This window comes from Chamaea fasciata, unplaced genomic scaffold, assembly GCF_029207755.1.
Source record: "Chamaea fasciata isolate MVZ Bird 193981 ecotype frontalis unplaced genomic scaffold, bChaFas1.0.hap1 SCAF_3, whole genome shotgun sequence".
In the NCBI taxonomy this organism is placed as follows: domain Eukaryota; kingdom Metazoa; phylum Chordata; class Aves; order Passeriformes; family Sylviidae; genus Chamaea; species Chamaea fasciata.
This window is the reverse complement of record NW_027094088.1, coordinates 10,764,102-10,785,153: the sequence shown is the minus strand read 5'-3', so window position 1 is coordinate 10,785,153 and position 21,052 is coordinate 10,764,102. Positions and strand designations below refer to the sequence as shown.

At 42.1% G+C, this 21,052-nt stretch overlaps 1 protein-coding gene across 1 annotated transcript in view; it reads right to left on the bottom strand.

Annotated features, from left to right (window-relative positions):
• The window catches only part of PSME4 (proteasome activator subunit 4), a 45,186-nt gene extending 36,480 nt beyond the window's left edge, over positions 1-8,706 (bottom strand). The window contains exons 1-3 of the mRNA XM_066177956.1: positions 8,509-8,706; positions 2,629-2,769; positions 2,026-2,142 (exon numbers count right to left, since the gene is read on the bottom strand). Of these exons, the coding sequence (XP_066034053.1) occupies positions 2,026-2,142; positions 2,629-2,769; positions 8,509-8,681 (431 nt within the window). The 5' untranslated portion in view covers positions 8,682-8,706. The remainder of the gene's footprint in view (positions 1-2,025; positions 2,143-2,628; positions 2,770-8,508) is intronic.
• Between the last annotated feature and the right edge of the window lie 12,346 nt (positions 8,707-21,052).

Sequence of the window (21,052 nt, the reverse complement as noted above, 5' to 3'; positions counted from 1 at the left end):
ACACAGAAACTCTTTGCAGCCCCAAGGTTGTTGTTGGGTGGATTTTCCAGAAGCTCACTGTGCTTTCCACAATTTCATCAGATTTAAGAGGAAGGTACCTTCACTCTGTAACATGCTCCTGAACCAATGGTGATTTTATCCACAATCACACACAACTGTTCCAATGGAAAATTCAGCTCTCATTTAAACCCCTGAAACATATTTCCTGGTTAAATTAGTGAGAACAGAGCCCTGAAGAGCCACTCCACACACTCTGCCTGGGTCCCCAATTAGCAAGGTTTACATCCAGTGCGACATTCTCATATCCAGTGGTGTCAGGTTAACATTGGCCTTCCAAATACAATCATTTATGCACAGAATTCCACCTGTGTGTGAGTGTTACAGTCCAACAGAACATGCAGAAGGGGCATTGGCCACAGCTTAAAAAAAAAAAAAAAAAAAAAAAAAAAAAAAAAAAAAAATCATTCTTACCACCTATGTAATACATTAAGCACAAATGTTTTAGGTGAAGACCAGCCTGGTAGATATGAACTGAATGTAAACAAAAATAAAATTCAATTAAAACAGGAAATAAATTAAACAGCTACAAATCAGCTTTTAAAACCTTGACTTCCACCAAAGAGATACCCCTCAAAAAAGGAAGAGCACTGTATGAGAAGGAATCGCACTGCATGGAGTTTCTGACATGGAATAAAGTTAATAAAAGCTGAATGCTTCAGTCAGATCATCACAACAGAAATCTTCCTTCCTGCTTAACATCCTTTATTCTCCTGGAAAAGTTCCCTCTCCCCTACAAAGTGAGCAGTTAGTCAACACCATCCCCCCACAGCACGGTGTGCAGGTATAAAAATGAAAACATAAAAAAAAACCAAGGAAGGCTCTGCTGTTTCACATTTTACCTACACTTAACAAAATAATTCAATTTAGCAAACTGATTTTTTTCAGGTACACAGCCACAAGAGAAATTCAGCCTGAAATGCACTATATATTTCCTATTCATGTTCCTTATCAGCAATAGGATCTTCCTCTCAGGAATCAGTGGCAGTGCTTCACTACCATTCAAGAAAATTATTCTTTTAAGAGGAAATGAAGCACTTTTGCCTGCATTTCTCCACATTAAGTTTCAATTCAACCAAAGATAATACATTATCCATGGGCTATCTTTTATAATTTGTAATTTATAGAGCAGGACCTACTCTGACTGGGAGAATTATGAAAATTTTAAGTCTGAAAATCTACAAATGGGAAGGGATTGACAGTGCAGAGAAAGCAAAGAAAAAAAATTTTCATTTTTAAAATCAGCAGAACATGTCTGAAATTCTTAACTGGAAAAAAGAAATTATTTCTCTCTATCCTGCCATCACTTCGAGTAAATACATGTTTTTCCTATAGAAAATAATTCACTTTTCTTGCAGTGCAGACTGATTTATACCTGGGTTCCAGATCACGGGAATGATTACAGGACAAATATTGAAGGACAATAGTGTTTGTATCTTTTTCCCCACAACTTTACTGTGTTACAGAAGAGAATAGTATATATTTAACTTAGTACCTGTGCTGGTTTTGGCTGGGGTAAGTCAATTTTCTTCACATGATTACCCATCTTTAGCTCAACGCACAAGTTTTCTCACTTTTACCCTTCCAGTTCTCTCCCCAGTCCCACCAGGAAGGGAGGCATGCAAGGCTGAGCTACCATCTGGGGTTAAACCACTATGATGCTGTTATATATTCCATATTAAATTTATTAAACTGTGGATTATCACCCTAAAATAAGTTGAGCAAGACCTCTGTTTCAGTGTATTTAAAAATTAATCACATTCATAAATAAAGAAACAGCATGACAAACACAAGCCAGAAGGAGATACATGATTCAGTGTAGCCCTGCATGCAATTATTGAAAGGTGCCTCCTGAAAATAGAAACAGAATAATTCCTACTTATCAAATTCCAGATATTAAAAGCACATTACAAAGTACTTTAAAGCAGGTACTAATGGCGTATCAAATGTTTCAAGATGTGAACTTACTTGGGAAACCAGTTTAATCCCAGATGTTCTGTTTTGGAGTATAATATCCTTTCCAACATTTCATAGAGTGGTCGCCATGGTAACTCTAAATCATCCCTGGAAAGCAGTTCCTTTTTCCTAATAGGAAACAAAACACCAAGCACTTCAGGATTCAACACTGACATGGACACACTGCACATGGGAATACCCCGAACCCTGCTCTGAGTTTGGCACAAACTGCAGGAAGGCCAGGCAGAACGAGGCTGACCTCTGGCAGCCTTCAGCACAAGTGACACTGTCAAGATTTTTCCTGACTAAGTGAAATAAACGTTATCAAGTCATGAGCCAGTTTTCATCTACTTCGATGAGATTCAGCCTTAATTCTTGGCTCTCTGAGCTGCTTGGTTTTCCTGATGGGGGAAAATTGGCATTCTTCCACTTTCATCCCACTCCTAAAGCTCTGAATGGCATTTGCACAAGAGAACCCTTTAACCACTAGCACTGTAAAGGGCAGATAAGTGAAGTAACCTATAAGAACTCTGCACATGAAAGGTACAACATTGAGCAAGAGATCAACTGTTCTCAGACAGAAAGTTTCCACAGTCAGCAGAAATCTCTACTCACTTTAACAGGTTGATCAGAAGGCGTGCAAATCCTTGCATCATGCTGATCTCCAGCTTTGGAATTGTCACCAACTCGTACAATAGTTTGATAAAGAGCACGTGATCCTCCCTGCTGAATTTTCTCCCATATAGTCGGATGTATCTGCAAACCAAACACAGGGGGAGTCAGCAATATTTTAAAACATCCCATTTTATCTAAGACCTGAGCTAGAATCCCTTTGATTTTCTGTTTAGTGAAACAAAACTAAAACCTGGCTCTCGAGTCCAACAAGTAAGAACCTGAAGACACACACCAAAGGAAGATTTACAATTGCAATTAAAGAAAGAAAAAGAATCATCAAATAAAATTTACAGCCCTCTAAGATTCTAGAAATACTGTAACCTCATGGACAGGACACAATCCAGAAGCTAAAAAAAAAAACAAACCCAAAAGTATCAAGCCAAGCCCAAAACCAATAGCTTCCTGTAAGGATGAACAATTGATTTAGACGTTGAGCTTAGCCTAGTGGTGTGTCCCACTATCTTCAGCAAGGGTAGATCCCTCAGACTCACTCCAGAAGAAGCCTTTACTGGTTTTGAGATTGAAAAAAAGAAACATGTTTCAAGTCTTGAAAGATATTCTGCATCAGCAAAACCTATACAAGGTGCTAGCAGAGCATTTTAGGTGTGGCACTACTGTAAATTACTGGGAGGCAACTTCCCTTTTTATTACTGCTCTGACTATTCTTAAAGATTCGTAAGAAAGCTACTTTCCACTTCCCTTTTCCTGTCAAGTTCAAGGGGTGATTTTACATTTGATGGGCACTGTTTTCACAAGTGTTCATTTCAACAAGTTGTACTTACTTTAAACACAGAAGGAAACAAACAAAATACAGAATAACCCACTTTCCACCACAGGAACCTAAATAATGTGGATTGGCCAGAGACACTACCTGCCTACAGAATTACACCACCGAGAGCTGAACACCTACACTTTTCACATGCCTAAAAAAGACATGCAAAAAGAATCCTCAGGGAAAGAAAAAAATGGGTAAACCACGTATGATTAAAAAAACCCAACCAAACAAAAAGAAACTGAAGAAGACTGGAAAATAACTTTTAACTGCAAAGAAACACAGAGATCCAATTTATCTGCCAGCTCTGCTATATATAACTAAAAATAAAATGTTTGGCTGCTTCTCCTTTGTGACATTTGCTAACAACAGCTCTGCTACACAAAATGCTGTTTAATTAAGAAAGGAGTAAAGTACACAGAAATGTGCTGAACACAAAGATGTCACTATGCCCAAGCATCAGGACTTGATGCCAAATTGCTCCCATATTTTACAGCTTCTTTATGGAGGAGGGAGGCAGGTCTGAAAGGGGTCAAATATGTGCATTAATCCAGCTGAGCATAAAGGCAATGGCAGAAAATAAATACTTCTAGAAAGGTGTGCTCAGCCTTTTCCTCAAGATTAAAAAAGAAAAATCTGTCAGAGGGGAACTGCCTTATTTTCAGAATATCCCTTCAGACAGGATGAAATATCACCATTACTAAGTAAAAGAATATAGGCAGAACTTCATGAACCCTGAAGGGTGTCCAGGGGCTAATCAGACAGATAATGTTCATCATAGAAATGGTGTCACTTCAGGATAATTGGGTTATTGGGGAAAAATAATTGTAAAACTAAATTGCTGCAAAATAAAAGAAAGACTTCTGAAAGCAGATAATACTACACTGAGAGGACACATGAAATCTTAAATCCACTGCCTTTTTGATTCCTCTGAGGTTTTATGAGTTCTTATCCTGCAAAAAGTATAAAATTACTGTCCTTCATTGTTCAGCTACATGGGAAAAAAACCCCAAAAGCCAACAAATAAAACACACCCATATAACATAAAAAACATGATTAAGAAGTGAAAATTCTGTTTCCAACTCCAGCCTTTCTGTACAGAGTACAGGGTCTCTGGAGATTACAAAAAAACCCAACCAAACAAACAAAAAAACAAACAAAAAAACCCCAAAACCACAAAAACAAAAACAAAAAAACCCACACAAAAAAGCCTCCATGAAGCCAATTCCCCAATCTCAGAGTGCTGGGTATCCAATCTCTAACTCCACAAGTACAATAGGCCTATTTTTAGGTAGTGTACTATCATATCATGTGGCCATCCTAAACTGCCCTAGAAAGTTGGCTGCTCTGCTACAGTTAAAAATTACCTCTCCTCCAGAAGCTGAACAGCACACTCCCCTAAATTTCTGGCTCTCCAGCTGCATTTCCTAACACACAGGACAGGATCACAACTGGTTTAAAGCTCAGTTTTTTGATAAATGATGTGAAAAGCAATGAATCATGCTCAGCAGGACTGCTTAAATCACACGCACATGTACACAGCACACACATCCCTCACACAGCCAAAGAAAGCTTCTGTTTCCCTGATAAAGATGAGAGAAAGATGTCAAACAAGACTTTTAGGTAATAGTGATTAAAATAATTGGCAAAGTCCCACAGAGACACTTCCATCCTCACTGTAACTTTGTGTCTTGTCATTCTCCTTCCAAACAGTTGAGCTGCATTTTTCCACACCTTAGAGCAAGACAGTTGAATGTCACTTTATAAGTCTACACCTGACAAGAACATAAAATAACATTGTCAGGGACAGCAATTGAGTCCTTCATCTTCCCACACCCCTGACTGCTGGAGCAGAAAGCACAGAAAGGCATTTGTGTGTTTGCGTGGCTGCAGAGTCAACTCCACGTACAGTAACCACGAAATGTCCGTATTATATTAATATGTTCATTTATTGACTATGCTTAGGGTTTTTTAATTTTCAGAACAATCTATAAATCATGAAAGAGGGAGAAGTTGAGACAATGTATACTGCCGACCTAAAGACCATAAAAAATTATGGAGCAAGACCAGTTAAGCAAATTATTTTGATGTAACCTGCTTTTCCCACACACGCAGTGGCAAGCTGAGATTCACTCTTCTGCTTTCACAACTGGTTAGTATTTTACAAGCTTTTACCAGACTAAGCTGGAGGAATCTTGGAGCAATTATTGCAGATTTAACTGCCAGTATTTGGGGTGAGTTTTACTTGATTCAGAAGCCTCATCAAATAATAAGTTACTCTCCTCACAGGAGAGAAAGTTCTCTCACCACAGTCTATACATGCATCCCAAAAGAACCCACAGAAAATGACCCATAAAGGAATTCTTCAAGTCAGCTTACAGACATTATGTCTGATAAACTCCTATTCTGCCTCTTTTCTCTCTCCACTTCCTATTCAGTTTGTGACATCAGACGGCTGAAACAGCTGGTCTGAAGATAAGTATGTGCAAGTCATGGTTCTAGCTGGGGGGGGTATGAAAATACACAATTCAGCTGTCATCTTGAAACAGTACTCAAAGTTTTAATTAAAAAAAAAAAAAACCTGAGTTTCACTTTCATTCTCCCCTGTGGCACAGAGTTGTAAAAAGCTGAGGAGGTGTAACTACGCAGGTGTATCACCTGCATGCCACTGTTTGCTTTGCTCATTCATATCCAAATTTGTATTAACATTTGTATTTGTATAATAAATAAAGACATAAATTATTTCACAGAATACTGCCAGAATTCCAGTCTTTGCAATTCAGACATTGGCAACAAACCTAACCAGCCATCGTGCCACTATGAAGACTCTCGGCATTTTCTTTTTATTAATTATCTTTTTTCAGAAGGGAAAAAGGGAGCAAATCAATTTGGAGATGAGTCCTGACTATCAAGAGACAATAGAAATTGGATTCTATTGTCATGAACACCACAGGGAAGTGTTTTATCTACATCTGAACTTTTGCTACTGTATTTCACAGAATGATGGAATGGTTTGGGTGGGAAGGGACCTTAAAGCCCATCCAGTGCCACACCCTGCCATGGGTAAGGTCAACTTGCACTATCCCAGGGTGCTCCAAGCCCTGTCCAGCCTGGCCTTGGACACTTCCAAGGATCATGGGGCAGCCACAGCTTCTCTGCGAAGCCTGTGCCAGGGCCTCTCTGGGAACAATTCCTTCCACAGGGAACAATTCCTTCCCAATATCCCATCTAACCCTGCCCTCTGGTCGTTTGAAGCCATTCCCCCTTGCCCCGGCACTACAGGCCCTTACAAATAGTCCCTCTTCATCTTTTTGTCTGCTCCCTTCAGGTACTGGAAGGCCACAATTAAATTGCCCCGGGCCTTCCCTTTTCCAGGCTGAACAATCCCGATTCTCTCAGCCTTTTATCCCTAGAAGTACTCTGTGATGTCAAACCGAGCAGCAGCACATCTCTAACATTAATTACACCAGCTTATTTTTTACACCAAGCCCACTGTTTCCTTCCCTGCCCACACCAAACACACTCAGAGCCTCCCTGTATCTAAAATGCCACAAAGAAAATCTTGGTACTAACAGGCATCAGACAAGCTGCAAACACTCACAATGAATTCAAACTTCAAAGTGTAGGTGGAAAACCACAAATTGGAGCCTGCTGACCTTTCTGTGATTCATAAAGCAGCACAGCAGTGGTTCCCAACAGGCCAAATTCACTGCCCTGGAGCCTGAAGAGGTAACAGCAATTGCCATTTACAGAGTGAGTAACAGGGTGATTCTAAGGCACACTTTGAATGAATTGCTGTGCCTATTCAGCCTGTTTAGCTAAAGCTCATCTTTCCCACAGTAGGATTCCTAAGTTTATTTCAGCTCGATGGGAAAAGGAAGTTCCACCACAGGTATAGGCAACAGGTACCACTGAAACCAGTATGAGTTAGCAGATGGCTGGGGCGGTGGGAAGGGAAGCAGTACTGAACTGGTTCCAAGCAGGTTCAAACTGTCACATAACACAAACATGTGAGTCATTTTGCAACCACCACTGTAATTCTATCTAAGAATAGATAAAATTATTGCCTCTTGGGAAACAGAAAGGCACTTACATTCCAATACAGTCATATCTAACAGGTTTCGACTGACACATGTATATTAAATTCTCAATTGATATTATAAAAAGAGGACTTATGTAAGGAGAGAAGTTGTGAGTTTTCAAAACAGTTCAAAACACACGTGCCTTGTTGTTTCTGGCACAGAGGAAACGCTGTCTGTGAAGGCACACACAGCATTCAGGAATAAACATGATAAACATCCACAGAATTGACTGATTGAAGCTACAGGACTCACTGTCATATGATGCCATATCCAGTGCCAGAGTGCCCCGAATAAAATAGGGTCAAGTGTACTTCGTGAAATTCAAGAGAAGAAACCTATGTAGTAGTCGGTGCTATCTATGAAATCGCCGTGGGTTTATTTGTACAAAAACCACCTTGCCAGCACACACAGCACGGCCAAAACATCAGCACAAACTACCCCACGCCAGAGTACAGCCAAGATATCAAGGGCACTGGTGGTGTTTACACAGCATTAAGCCAGAATTTAATCCTGCCAACACTGACCCGACAAATTGCCTGTCTTGAGAAAGACTTCGTGTTCCTATAGCAGAAGTTACACGGAGATTGTATCAACCACAACTTGCTTAAGAAGGGGAGAGGTAAAACAGGTGGCCAAATAGGCATTAAAAAATATACATGTATTAAAAAAATAAGCACGAGTTAAGCGCACAAGCGCTTAACTCGTAGAATTCCTAAGTTTTAGAGGCGGCAGGCGAGCTTTTGCGGCCGGAGCCAGCTTCGTCCCCGTTTCCGATGTGGAAGCGCTGGCCTTGCGTAAGGCAAGGACGGGACAGCGGCCGGGAGCCCCGGCCCGGCCCGGCGCCAGCGGTTCCGTTATGCGGGAGGCGCTCCCGGCGGGCACGGCGGGGCGAGGCGAGGGGAGGGAAGGGACTGACGCGCCGCTCGCAGCCCAAGGCCCCGTTCCCCGTCCCGCCCCAGCACTCACGTCGAGAGCTTCCTGGTCCAGAAGAGCCCGCCGGGCCAGAGCTCCTGCAGCTGAACGGCGCGGGCCAGGTTGCCCTTGATGTGCTCCAGGAAGCGGGCGGCCTCTGCCTCCAGGCACTCGCCATAGGGCAGCAGCTTGTTGTAGACAATCTCCTTCTGCGGCAGCCGGGCCATGTCGGCGCTGCCCGGGGAGGGCCGGTGACCGCGGCCGCCGCGCCCCGCCCGGCTCCGCGCCGCTCACTTCCGGCGGAAGGCGGGCCGGGGCGGCTTCAGGCGCTCCGCGGGCACGGGGCCGGGCCGGGGGCGCGGGGCTGGGGCTCTGTTGGGGCCGGCTACGGCGCTGTCCCTGCGGATCCCCTTGGGCACCGCCGCGGGGAGGAGGCGGAAAGGCCGCGGTGCTCGCCTGAGTTCAGGATTCGCCCTCTGTGGCTTTGCGGTTTTTTAAAAGGTCCTTCTCCGAAAGCTGCCGCCACCTGGACGCGTAATTCGGAGTGAAAACACTCACCCCCCGGCTGCTCTCATCGGCAGGGAATTAAGCGTTGGTTCTCGCTCAAAAACACTCGGTGTGAGGTGGGGATGGGGCGGGTGCTGGAGATGACTGGGCAGTCCCCATCCCTGGAGAGGGACAGGGATAGACCGGACCCTCAGTGCCGTGGTCTGGCTGACACGGAGGTGTCGGGCCATAGGCTAGACTCGATGATCATCTCCAAGGTCTTTGCCCACCTAATTGATTCGGTGGTGCTGTAATTAGCCCCGGAGTATGATAGCAGATTGCGCCGCTGCCTAAGAGGCTTATTTGAAATAATAACGCTAGTCAGGAGCGCAGAGCTCGCCCGCGGGCCGTGGGTGTGGGATAAACTGCTGAGGGCTATGTGATAACAGCACTGATAGCTGTTATCTCCAGCTGTCCTAATATAATTGAATTTACCCTCAAGAGTTACATCGTTGGCTGTACAACAGCTGCAAACTGATTAGATTTAGAGCTACTGACAAGGGCAAATCCTGTTTCCTGATCTTTATGCTTAAACTAGCTCTGCTTAAAAATTTAAAAAAAAAAAAAAAAAAAAAAAAAAAAAAAAAAAAAAGGCTAACTAAATTCTGGAACACGACAGAGAGAGGAGAAATGCCACAGAAAACCTAAGTCTGACAGGCGAAGGCATCATGGCATCTTCCTGAGGAGTGCAGTTACATCATCTACTTTCTTCATCCTCCTAGACCTGTATTCTTGATAAAGGAAGCATCAGGATTTTGTTTTGTGTCCCATCCTTCTGAAATACCCTTCCATTCCTAGAAGGTTTTGTAACACATGATCTTGTGGATCACACATATCAACTTTTACATGATTACAAAATAGCTGGACTTCACTAAAATTGTTACCATCTTTGACACGGACTTTACAGTTGTGCTGCCTCATATCTGCATGAGGCAAAATAATTCATAGATGAATCTCTGCCCTTTCTGGCTTGAATTAAAAGTGAAACTTGATAATGGTCAGCTTTCTGTGGGGATACAGTACATCTTGGTTTGGCACTTTTCTGGTGAAAGCAGAAATAAACAATATGAAATGAATAGTTTTATCACCAATTCAGTCAAGGGTAAATTCGCCCAAAAGCTGTAATAAAAAACCAGTATCTATGGTTAGGGAAAAGGGTAAGTGAAAATATGTGTGCATTGAAACAGAAAAGTCTAAATTTACTTATTTTCTGTCATTTAGAGGCAATTCTTGATTATTACATTGGTGATGTGTTCAAACATTTCTAATGTGGGAAAGTGTTTGTCCAATTTGAAGTGTGCAGAGTTTGTTCAGACTGGGAGGGGAAAGAAATCAAAATTCTAGCCCAATTTTCTGAAATTGAAGTTCGCTGATAGATCAGAAGCTTCACAGCTGTGTTCTGTTGATTTGTACCTATGTTATAAAAAAATACTCCTGCCCTTCTAACCCAAGTTAAAACTAAGCCTTGATTTTTCAAGCGTTTTGAAGTATTTGGCATGTGAATGAACCCCTCTTAATTTAGGAAGCCTGTTCTGTCTGAGCCACAAGCTGCCTTCTCAGGCGTGGCCTCAGACACATGAATGCCTTCCACCAGGATTAAACACTCACCCTTTGGGAAAAAAAATGCCAAGTTATGCCCTCAGCACCTCTGACAGCCATCCTTACCAACTCATCTGATCTCTTCCATTCCTGTTTTTTTGAGTGAAACAAGGGGAGAGGAGATTCCTACTCCATTCATAATTATAATAGTAAGCATACCTGTAGTACTTGCATTTTGAATGTATTTTCTGCATGTTGATTCATTTACTAATTACATTTAGTAATTATTAAAAAAAACCTAATCCTTTCCCCTCCCTGCTATGCTACCATTCTGCTCTTTAAAAAGAGAAAAAAAAAGATACATTTTGCCAAGGGAGTGAAAAATAAATGTGTTGTTCAAGTTTGCAATATGTTTTGGCTGCAGCAGTGTGCGAGAGCACATTTGGTTTCTGAGTCAGATGATGAAGGACAGGACTTTCATAACACAGGACCCGTCTGTGCCACTTCACATCAACAGCTTCTTCTTCTCTTATTAAGTAGGAGGAATATGAATTGCCAGCAACCCAAATGCAGCAGCCACCTGTTGGTTTTGGCATTGCCTCCTGAAAATTGATGAATCCGAGTGGTGTAGTTGTAAGAAAAACACAAATCTTCCCATTCATGAGAAACTTTGAGTGCTGACAGTGGCGTGGGTCATGCTGGGGGTTGTTCACATGTTCCTATCATTGGGCGATGCTCGAGGGCAGCCAGCACCAGCACTGGCACAGGGATTTGGGAATCTTGTCACTCAGCCTTGCTTCCTGCTGCCTCAGCTCTCCAGTGACTACTTAGCACAGATGTTTCCCTTAGTGACCCATCTGTCCTTTTCCACCCAAGTTAAAAGTTGGATAATTTTTGAGTGACAGATTTCTATCTATTTTGCAGTATCTGAGGCCCTTCCAGTACCTGAAGGGAGCCTGCAAGAAAAACGGAGAGGGACATTTCACAAGGACCTGGAGTGACAGAACAAAGGGGGATGGTTTCAAACTGAAAGAGAATAGGTTTAGATTAGATATACAGAAGAAATTCTTCTCTGTGAGGATGGGGAGGCCTTGGCATAGTGAAGCCATGGCTGCTCCATCCCTGGAAGTGTCCAAGGCCAGGCTGGACAGGGCTTGGAGCAACCTGGGATAGTGGAAGATGTCCCTACACATGGCAGGCAATGGAACTGGATGGGCTTTAAGCTCCTTTCCAACCTAAACCATTCTATGATTTTACAGTTTGGAAAAGAATAGCCAATCCAACAGGAGCTTCATATTACCTGTATCATACCTGTCCAAGTCTATGACCCCCCCATATCTCACAAAGCCTCACTACAGAAATAAAGAGGAATAGCTGCTTTTTGATGAGGATCCTCAGACTTTCTCTCAGCCCCATGTTTCTAAACTGGTCAATCATCCAAAGCTGGCACCAAAAGGTGCCAAAGAGGCAACTCAGAAACATTCCTGTCACATAAACTTCTATTTTACAGAGAATTTGTCTATTTGGGGGATGAGGGCAAGAGTAATTACAGCATCTGAATGAGGAACTTAAAGTTTCCTGTGTAGTATGGGACAAAAATAGCTTCTTCTAAAGTGTGATTCAGAGGAACTAATTTTAGGTCCCTAAAATAAGGCTGTCTAAATACTCCATGACATGTTTCAAGTTGGATGGGGAGGCGGGTTCAGTGTCACCTACAGCACATACGCTGAATATTGTTCTTTTTCTGCAATGCCTGTTTGGATCTATGTGTTCTAATGGAAGTGGAACATTTCTGTTGAGCAGAAATAAGAAGCCCTTGTGAAGAGGTTAAAGTGTTATTATGGGCACCTGTATAATATTTAAAACTCTACTACACAGACAAGGCTGACCAAATAGGTACGGTATTGTTATCCTTCACTTTATATTCCCAGTGGTTCTTTTTATGCGAGTTAAATCCATCCTCAGTTATATCCATTCACAAGATATTGTTTGGCCTCCGCTCTTTTCCAGCTGAATTTAGTGTGTTACTGTGCTCATAATGGACAGTCTTTCTTTGTACAAGAACAGGACCTCAATTCTCCTTGGTAAAATAAATTAATTTATAGCAAAAGTGGTTTTTCCTCTCCATTCCCTGGATTTGTTCTCTTTTAGTGCCTTATTGCCTACGATTTAGAAAGCATAATTGTCCCAAACCCACAGCAGAGATTCTGCCTGTGACAGGCTGTTTCCTCTACATGTCTGAAACTTCCAAAGATATCCCTGGAAACTATTGTGCCTGTGGGGAGAAAAGAGCAATAGACTTGAGCCTCTTTGTAAGAGGTTCTTTCCAAGTTACTCTTTCCAAGTTACTCCAGCTATTTGAAATAGATAATAATTCCTTGGACATGACAGAAATGCAGCCAACTTTGGGGAAAGAGACATCAGGGTTATTTTTTGTTCCTCTTGTGCCATTGGGATGGATTTTTCTGTCTCACCCTCTTGCCAAACAGAAATCAGCCCCAGAGAAGTATGTGATGACAGCGAACTTGCAAAGATCATTACTAGGAAATCAAGGAAACAGAGTCCCTTGGCAGCCTGCAGTCACTCACATAGAAACTGTTGATTATAGACTTGGGTGTCTCATGCAGCTGCCCTGTGTTTGCCAGAGAGGATTGTGACACACCTTACCCCAAGTGCCTGGGTAGCTGATCATATTTATTGTTTTTAAGTGGGAAATGCATCTGTTGCGGCTTCATCTGCAGTTCTCTGGTTTGTCTCTTTCTTGTCAAGATGAAAAAATTGGCAATGTCTATTTAAAAATAAAAGAAAAAAATATATAAGGTCTGCTTTCCCAATCCAGGATAAATCAAATAACAACCAAAAATCTTTGCCCAGGCTTTCAGTCTTGTTTCAATCAGCATTCAGGACAAATAATTGTGTTTCTCATGGCCATAGCTCAAGCAGTTGTTCAGGCTTTAATTCTGTGGGTGGATTGTGTGTTCACTGTTTGGACATGTGGATCAGAAGTATTTAAATATTTATGAATTCTGGAGGAGAAGCAGGATCCCCTAAATATTCCCTTAAGCAACTAATCCTTTCTCTCCTGCTAGAGAATTATCTGTCCTTTGCTCCTGGCTGAGTGGTTTTGTGCATGGAATCTGCATGGGAGACTTTTTGGCACGTTTCTAAAGCAGCAGCTTTCTCTCATGGCGTGTTAGGGACACACCCAGCAGATTAACAACCTTTGGGAGGATCACATGGAACAAACTCAGAGCTCTCTGGTGTTCATTTGGTCTAACCTGGCATGTAGTTTATGTCTATGCCCTGGTAACGTGGAGGTAATAAGTGTAATTACGTCAGGGGCATGATTATGGTAGTGCTGGGCCTGCTGCCTAACACCAGGATTCAAGGAATTGTAAATTGGTTTATTATTACCCCAGGTATCCCATTAAGAAGAGTTCAAGGTGAAACAATGACTATAAATTAACACTTCCTTACAACCTTGGAAATATAACTGTCAGCAAGGCCATTTAGGATAGAAGGAATGTTCCAATTAAAGAGCACAGGCGGCCTGCAAATTCAGGGATATCCCAGGGAGAGGAAAAAGTTGCTTTTGCTACATTTGTGTGTTGTTACTTCAAGGCCAAGCCCAGTGGAAAACAGAGCCTTGCTTAGTACAAAGGCAGCAACTGCTCTTCTGCTGGGCAAAGCACTGAGAACTGGGTGAAAGAGCACAGGGGTTTTAGAAAATTCAAGTGAGAAACAGAATCTGCCTTGAACAAAAAGAACAGGAAAAAGACATCTTGTTATCTCTAGAGAGGGCTCTGCAGGATAATCTGGTGGGTGTTCACTGTGGCTGTGATACCACTATCTACAACCCCCATGTGTTTTCTTTTTCAGTGGCATGTAATGGATGGAATACAGAACCTGATTCATGCTTTCTTGGCTTTGCCAAAATGCCTGCTCAAATCCTGTAGCCATGCTCTGAATTAATCTGCCTACCCAAATGCATTGCTGGAAAAATCATTGTCCTTGGAGATTCCAGTCCCCTTTGCCTCAGAAAGACAGAGCTATCAGCATCTGGAGTGATATTAGCAGGAGACTTGTCAGGCCCTGAAATTAGAAGAAACTATGCCAGAATCACTCTGGTTATCCCTAAATATCCTCAGAAAATTAGCATCTCTGAAAGTCAGGGAGTTTTGACATGGGAAGGCAGGAGCAAAGCAAATTTCAGGTGGTGCCAGAGGTGTTACCAAGGTCAGAGCACCCAAGAGCTGGATGTGCACAGCACCTCTGCATCACAGCAGCTGCAGCACTCTGAGTGCAGCCACAGCCAGCCCTGCCAGCCAGGCCCCGCAGTCCAGGGCACCTGATCTGATCCTGTGCTGCACAGAGCAAGGGATGGCATCCACCAACTCTCCAGCAGCTTTTCAGGGAGCAGCTGGTACCATCAGAGTTACTTTGCAGAGTGTCTCCTTCAGGTGCCCTCACTGTGATTTTTTTCAAGTTAGGTATTCATTTACGTAGTCTTATTTTCTCACTAGATTCCCAGACTCTGTGCCTTTTTCTCTCTGCAGCCCCTGCAAACATATTTTTTCCAGGAAAGCCTTCAGTTTCTTTCAGACTGGCCTCAGTCTTTGCTGCGGAAATGTGCAAGAACATTTTCCTGTGACAAGACTAAAACTCAGAACTAAAGATTAAGAACTGGGCGTGCATACAATCTTACTTCCCCTCTGCATACTCTCCATTTTCTTACTTCACAGGCAGACATCCTGAGTCACAGGCTATTTTGTTCTGTTTAATAGTGCTAAATGGGTTTTTCATCCCCTCATTCATCTGCTTTTTAAGCTCATTATGTTCTGGCATCATGTTCTGCAGCAATAATTTCTGATTCATGCACAGTGTGAAAAGTTGTTCCCTTTTGATTGTTGTTAACTTTTTATCTAGGAATTTTTTTAGTGCCGAGTTCTTCCGTGTGAGAAGTAACAAAGCCTCTTTGCCATCTATGATCATACAGACCGGTGTGGTCTACAAAAATCATGCTGATTCTTTCCTGTTTTATCAGAACCACTAAAATTTCTGCCAGTTTGGATGGGGAAGGTGCCATCAAGTCATAAAGATGGATGAAAGTTTGGGACTGACAGCATGCCTCCTTTCAAAGGCAAGAGAGCGTCTTTCTTCACCCAGATGCTGACTTCCACCAAATTTATCACAAGCAAATGTCTTTGAATCATACTTTTGATGAGAGCTGGCCACATGTTCAAACTTGGAGAATGAAATCCAGAAGTTATCTAATTCCAAGTAGTGAAGCAGTAATCAATTCGGTGAGACTTTCTCTGATGGCACAGGCTGCACTAATAAAGGGCGAGATTCTGAAATACTCACTATTTTCTCTTTGTTGCTTTTGAGAAGAAATAAAGGTCTAATACAATTAAGGAGAATGAATCAAATCGTTTCACACAGCTGCAAAATGTAATGCTGTCAACCCACCTCCCCAAGAAACCATTCCTTTAGCAACCCACACTCTTTTGTGTATTCTTAGATCTTTTGTAGAGCCCTGAATCCTCCCTAAATTTGACAGCATTGTTCTGGCAGCTGTGGGAAGAGTGATGCTTAAAATGTCCTATGTTTCAATGGGAATAAAAACTTACTGCCTTAAATGACCACATCTCCTCCTCCTCAGCATGTGCAATAGGAGAAAACATAACAGTAGAATCTCAATGTTTTCATCAAATGTTAATGAGTTTCCTGTGAATGGATATTTCATAAACCAAATGTTTGATCAATCTGCTTTCCTATCAAAACAATTTAAATGTAGGTGTTATAGTAGGTGGGTTTGTGTTTGGATTTAGTCATCAAGCCAAGACTGACTTAAGCCTTCATGCCAGCAGAGGACTGAGAGACTTAACACCAAATTCCACCTGATTCCTGTGCTTTGGTACTGAATAGTTTAACTTTATCCATCACATTTTTGTTTGAGATGGGGTGTTTTTGCCATAGGACACATCAGTTCATATGCTCATGTTTTAATTCCCAACATTTTGTAGTTGAAAAAAGAACTTTGCAGTGATGATGCAAGTTTCCAATTGAGGCTGATTTCCTCATAGCAAGTATTTATATTTACCAAGTGGTTTAGTTCCTTATTATCATTTCAGATTAAAACTCCACTACTACCAACTAGGAATGATTTACCTGAATAATGTTGCTTGTTTTTGTTTTTGTTTTTTTTACTGTATCAGTGAAAATACTTTTAAAAGCTTAATTTAGACTGAAAATTTTTGAACATTGTTTTCATGTGGTTTAATTAGTGGAGGTTTATTGGTTTATTGCCCAACTTAAAAAAATAAAAGCTCCTTTCAGAGAAACAGTCAATAGGTCTTCATGCCCTGCAGAATCAGGCTATGACACAAAAAAACCAAACCAAACCAAACCAAACCAAACCAAAAACAACAACAAAAAATCCCCCCCCAAACCAACACCAAAACAAAACAAAACACCAAAAAACTCAAAAACAAACAAACATTAAACCCCCACAAAATGTAAACAATATAGTCTAGCCAGAGGAAAATAACAGGCTCATAATTTTGTACATGTCACTTGTGTTACCTTATGTAAGCAGCCGGGATTTTGGAGCATGAGGGACAAATTTAGGTCCCATCCACAAAAAGTTTGGCTGCACTCCTGAAATCTGATCTGTGTGGGTGTGACTCATACCCTGCACAACACTCCCCTTGCTCAGGGGCTGCTGCACAGGTGGGGGTTCTTCCCACACAGATCATGTCCCTGGATTTGGATCCTGGAGTATAAATGGATCAGGAGACAAGTGTTGTAACCAGGTCACCTCCCTGTGCTATGGGCACATTGTGGATTCATCTATAAAGTCATTAATCACTCAACTGCCACAATAAAGCTCTTGAAAAATCCCCCTTTGTGCCTGTCTTGCCCTTTAGACTTCCAAATATAATCTGTAGTGCTAAAAAGAAGAAAGTTCCTGATAGCCAGTAGAGAGAAAATCTGGGAGATTAAGCCCTGCAAAAAGTTGCAGTATATTTAGATATTATGTAAATAAGAACTTCAAAAAAGATCCTGAAGAAGCTTGTACAGCTTTGAAGTAGGGGCAGCAATCGCATTAATTTTCATTTAGAAATGAGGAGTAAATACAATTTAGGAGAAAAAAAAAACATAATATGGGAATGAGGAAAAGAGGAAGACTAGTGAAAAAGGCTAGAAATTTATAATTTCTGAAGAAAAAAAACATAAAGGAACAGCGGTGCATTATCTTAAAGGATGGAAATAAAATCTGATGTGCATTACTGTTTACAGAAAATAAGAGGAAAATGCTGGAAAGGTCAAACAAAGCTTACATGGCTTCCAATATTCTTCCCTGATATTCCATGCTCCCTAGGTAACAGCAATAACCTGGTAACAGAAATAGTATCTTTATTATTTATTTATCTGGAGGCTTTGGTGTCCTTTGGGAAATACTCATCAAAATCATCTGGGGACAGTTTGCAAGAGAATCAGGTCTAGAGTTTGGTTCAGATAAACAGAGCTGCACAGCTAAAGATACACCTAGAAACTTTTATGATAAGAAGTAGCAGGAGAGAGAAATGCAATCACAGCAAGTTTGAGGAGGAACCAGGTTACTTAAAAATGGTGCAGAAAAACAGCAGCGTTGTTACAAGGTGAAGGATGAATCAATACAGCAAGGTGAGAGGTTACGTGCCTGATGGGGTATGCACGTGAATGCCAAAGGCAGTCATTTCGGGAGTGGGAAACATCAAGTGTGCGTGGTGCTGTGAGGTGACAGCCACACACTAAGATAGCAGTCATGAGTAATGAAAGAACCAGAAAGTTGGTTTTCCAGCCTTTCTATGCCAGATATAAACAAACAGCATAAATAAGGAACCTACAACTTTCAAAAGACCAACCCAAAAGCTTAGTAACTGAGATGCTTTAATCAAATTGCTTTTTATTGGTAGTGGCCAGAGTCAAAGGCACCTGTAGGTCTGACCCTCTCAACCAGCCTCACCTGGGACCCACCCAGCTCCCTCTGCTCTTTGGTGCAGGAGCTCTACTTAAGCTGAGGGCTGAGCAGAGCTCTTGCCTCTAAATCGTGGATGTGTTCAGGCCTGGTTTTACCTCTGTGTTGTAGCTGTGGTTCCAGCCCAGCTTCCTGCTCCTGGAGGGGCTCTGCTGGCTCTGCCTGTCCAGATACTGTGGGGCTGTTGTCACTGATGTGCCAAGGCTGCTGCTTGCAAAGCCATGTTTTTGCTGTTTCTTGGTGTTTGACTGCAAGGGCACTATTGTTGGGTTTTGTTTACCAGTAATAATAATTTTTACTATGCCCTTTTTCATGCCACTGCCAAAAACCAGTGTTGTTGGAAAGTTACTGTCCTTGGAGTGAATACTGGGAGTTTTTTAAAAGCTTTATGCCCAGACAAGGGGCAGTGGGCCTGGTGGTGAAATGTGTTACTGTTATAACTGGCTGTAGCTTTGGGAAGTGCAGCCAACGGGTTCTCCTTAGGCCAGTGCCACCACCCTAGAATAAACAGCTGGAAGTGGGAGGGAAATTCAGAACTCCATACAGGCTGCCTGCATTTCTTAGTAGTGTGTGCTAAAGTTCTCATGCTCATTAGTGTGTTGGAGTAACCTTTGGTTTCTAATATTGATTACTTAGGCAGCAAAATATTAAATGTTTCGCAGTATCATCTTTGGAGTTTTCTGCTACTTGTCATGAAATAAGGAGAAAGCTGGACTTGTCTAAGGAAAGATGGGCAAGATGTTATGACAAATAAACAAAATGTCAAAGACTATAGTGATAAAAAATGTTGTTGCTAGTGCTGGAATCTGCACGCAGCAAAGTATCCTCAGCACCAGGATAAGCTCTGCTTTCGAGGCTTGTGTGGCTTTCAAGTGCAATAAACTGCTACTATAAATCAATTTTTTTACTGCTCTTGCTCTTCACTGCTGCCAGGTGGCAGCAAATTACCAAAGATTTTCTGTATTCTGCTCTTCATTCTGAAGAATCTTCCTATTTCAAAACAAAATGGTGCTGATTCCACACAAGAAAATTGCATGACCTCTGTGAAAGGCAAAGATTTGATTTAATGTGCTATATAGGTAAAGCAAACAAAGTCTTCTCCATTATGTTCCTATTCCCTGTCATACTGGAAGCTTTTTGTTTCTATGTGAATATTTGTGTTCTGTGCTGAATTAAGAGGTTGTTTCTCTAGTTAACTCGTGCATCTGGGAAAAGTAATTTTGTTATTTTTCTAGGATTTTATTTTGAAACTCCCTCTGGCTTTGAGGTTCCAAACCTGTGAACACCTCAGGTTATGCTGCATTACTGTAGAACACAAGGTGCATGTGGACGGAAATTGCTTAATGGAGAGAGCAAATAAAATCACTTTGATTTTTTTATTGTAGAGTTGCTGTTAAATTACCTTTATCTGTTGGTGAGTGAGAGCAGTGAGAGTTCATCTTCTAAGGCTGGATAAATGCTGTTTCTAATGTAGAATTCTGCCTGAAAAGTTGGGGGTTTTTTTAAGAAAAAGGAAAAATATGGTAGGGAGAAAGTTAAACTTCAAGCAGACATAGAACACACCTTTGTGTGTGTTGTTGGAGACTCAACCTACTAAATAATCAATTGTTGACTTGTTTTTGTATATGTAGCATATAGACAAAAGAAATGTCATGATGACAGTTTTGGAAAGGTTTTCTAATGAGAACATATGCACTTCTGGATACCACTGAAAGCTGGGTGAATTGCTTGCATGCAATGAACTTTCTCTGGGGTCAGCTGCTCCAGCTGAGGAGTCTGGCATTTGCCCCAGCACAGAGGGGAGAAATGGGCTTTTAAAACTCTGTGTGAAGTTTTTTAAATCATGTGGTGATTGGAGATGTAAGCTGGTCACTCAGCCTCATTCAGGGAGGGATGCCCAAAACAAATTTCAGGGTTTTTTCTTATGGTTTAGTTGTCAACTACCTAATTTTCCACCTTATGAGGCAAAATTACCTCAGTTCAGCAATGCACGGAACACACTTTGTTTTTAATGATTCCTGTAAATGCCTGGGAAAGTCTAACGCTGCTCACCTGTGCCGTGGATGCTGGAGACTCCAGGTGTGTATGTGGCAGCACCAGTTCTGGAGGAGATGGTGCCCTTCGGACACTGCTCTCTGAAAAAATTTCTAATCTGAAACAGAGATGGGAACGACACCTGGTGAGGGCTTTGTAGGACTACCCCTCAGGGATGCGGAGCCGCGTTCCTCACGGCGGGAACCTTTTCTCGCCCTCGGGATCACGGGGAATTTCCCGCACACGGGGTCGGGCGCTCCCCCCTCACAGAAGCAGCGATGTTTTCCAGTACAGGAAGAGCTGTGTCACCCTACGCTGTCAGGTGTGTTTCCCCTCACAGAAGGAACGCTGTCTCCGTCCGCTGCTGTCGGGTGTTCTCCCCTCACACTCCCTCTGTTCGGGGTGCCGTGGCCCGCCCCAATCCACACGTGAGGCGGCCGCTTACGCGGTAAGCTT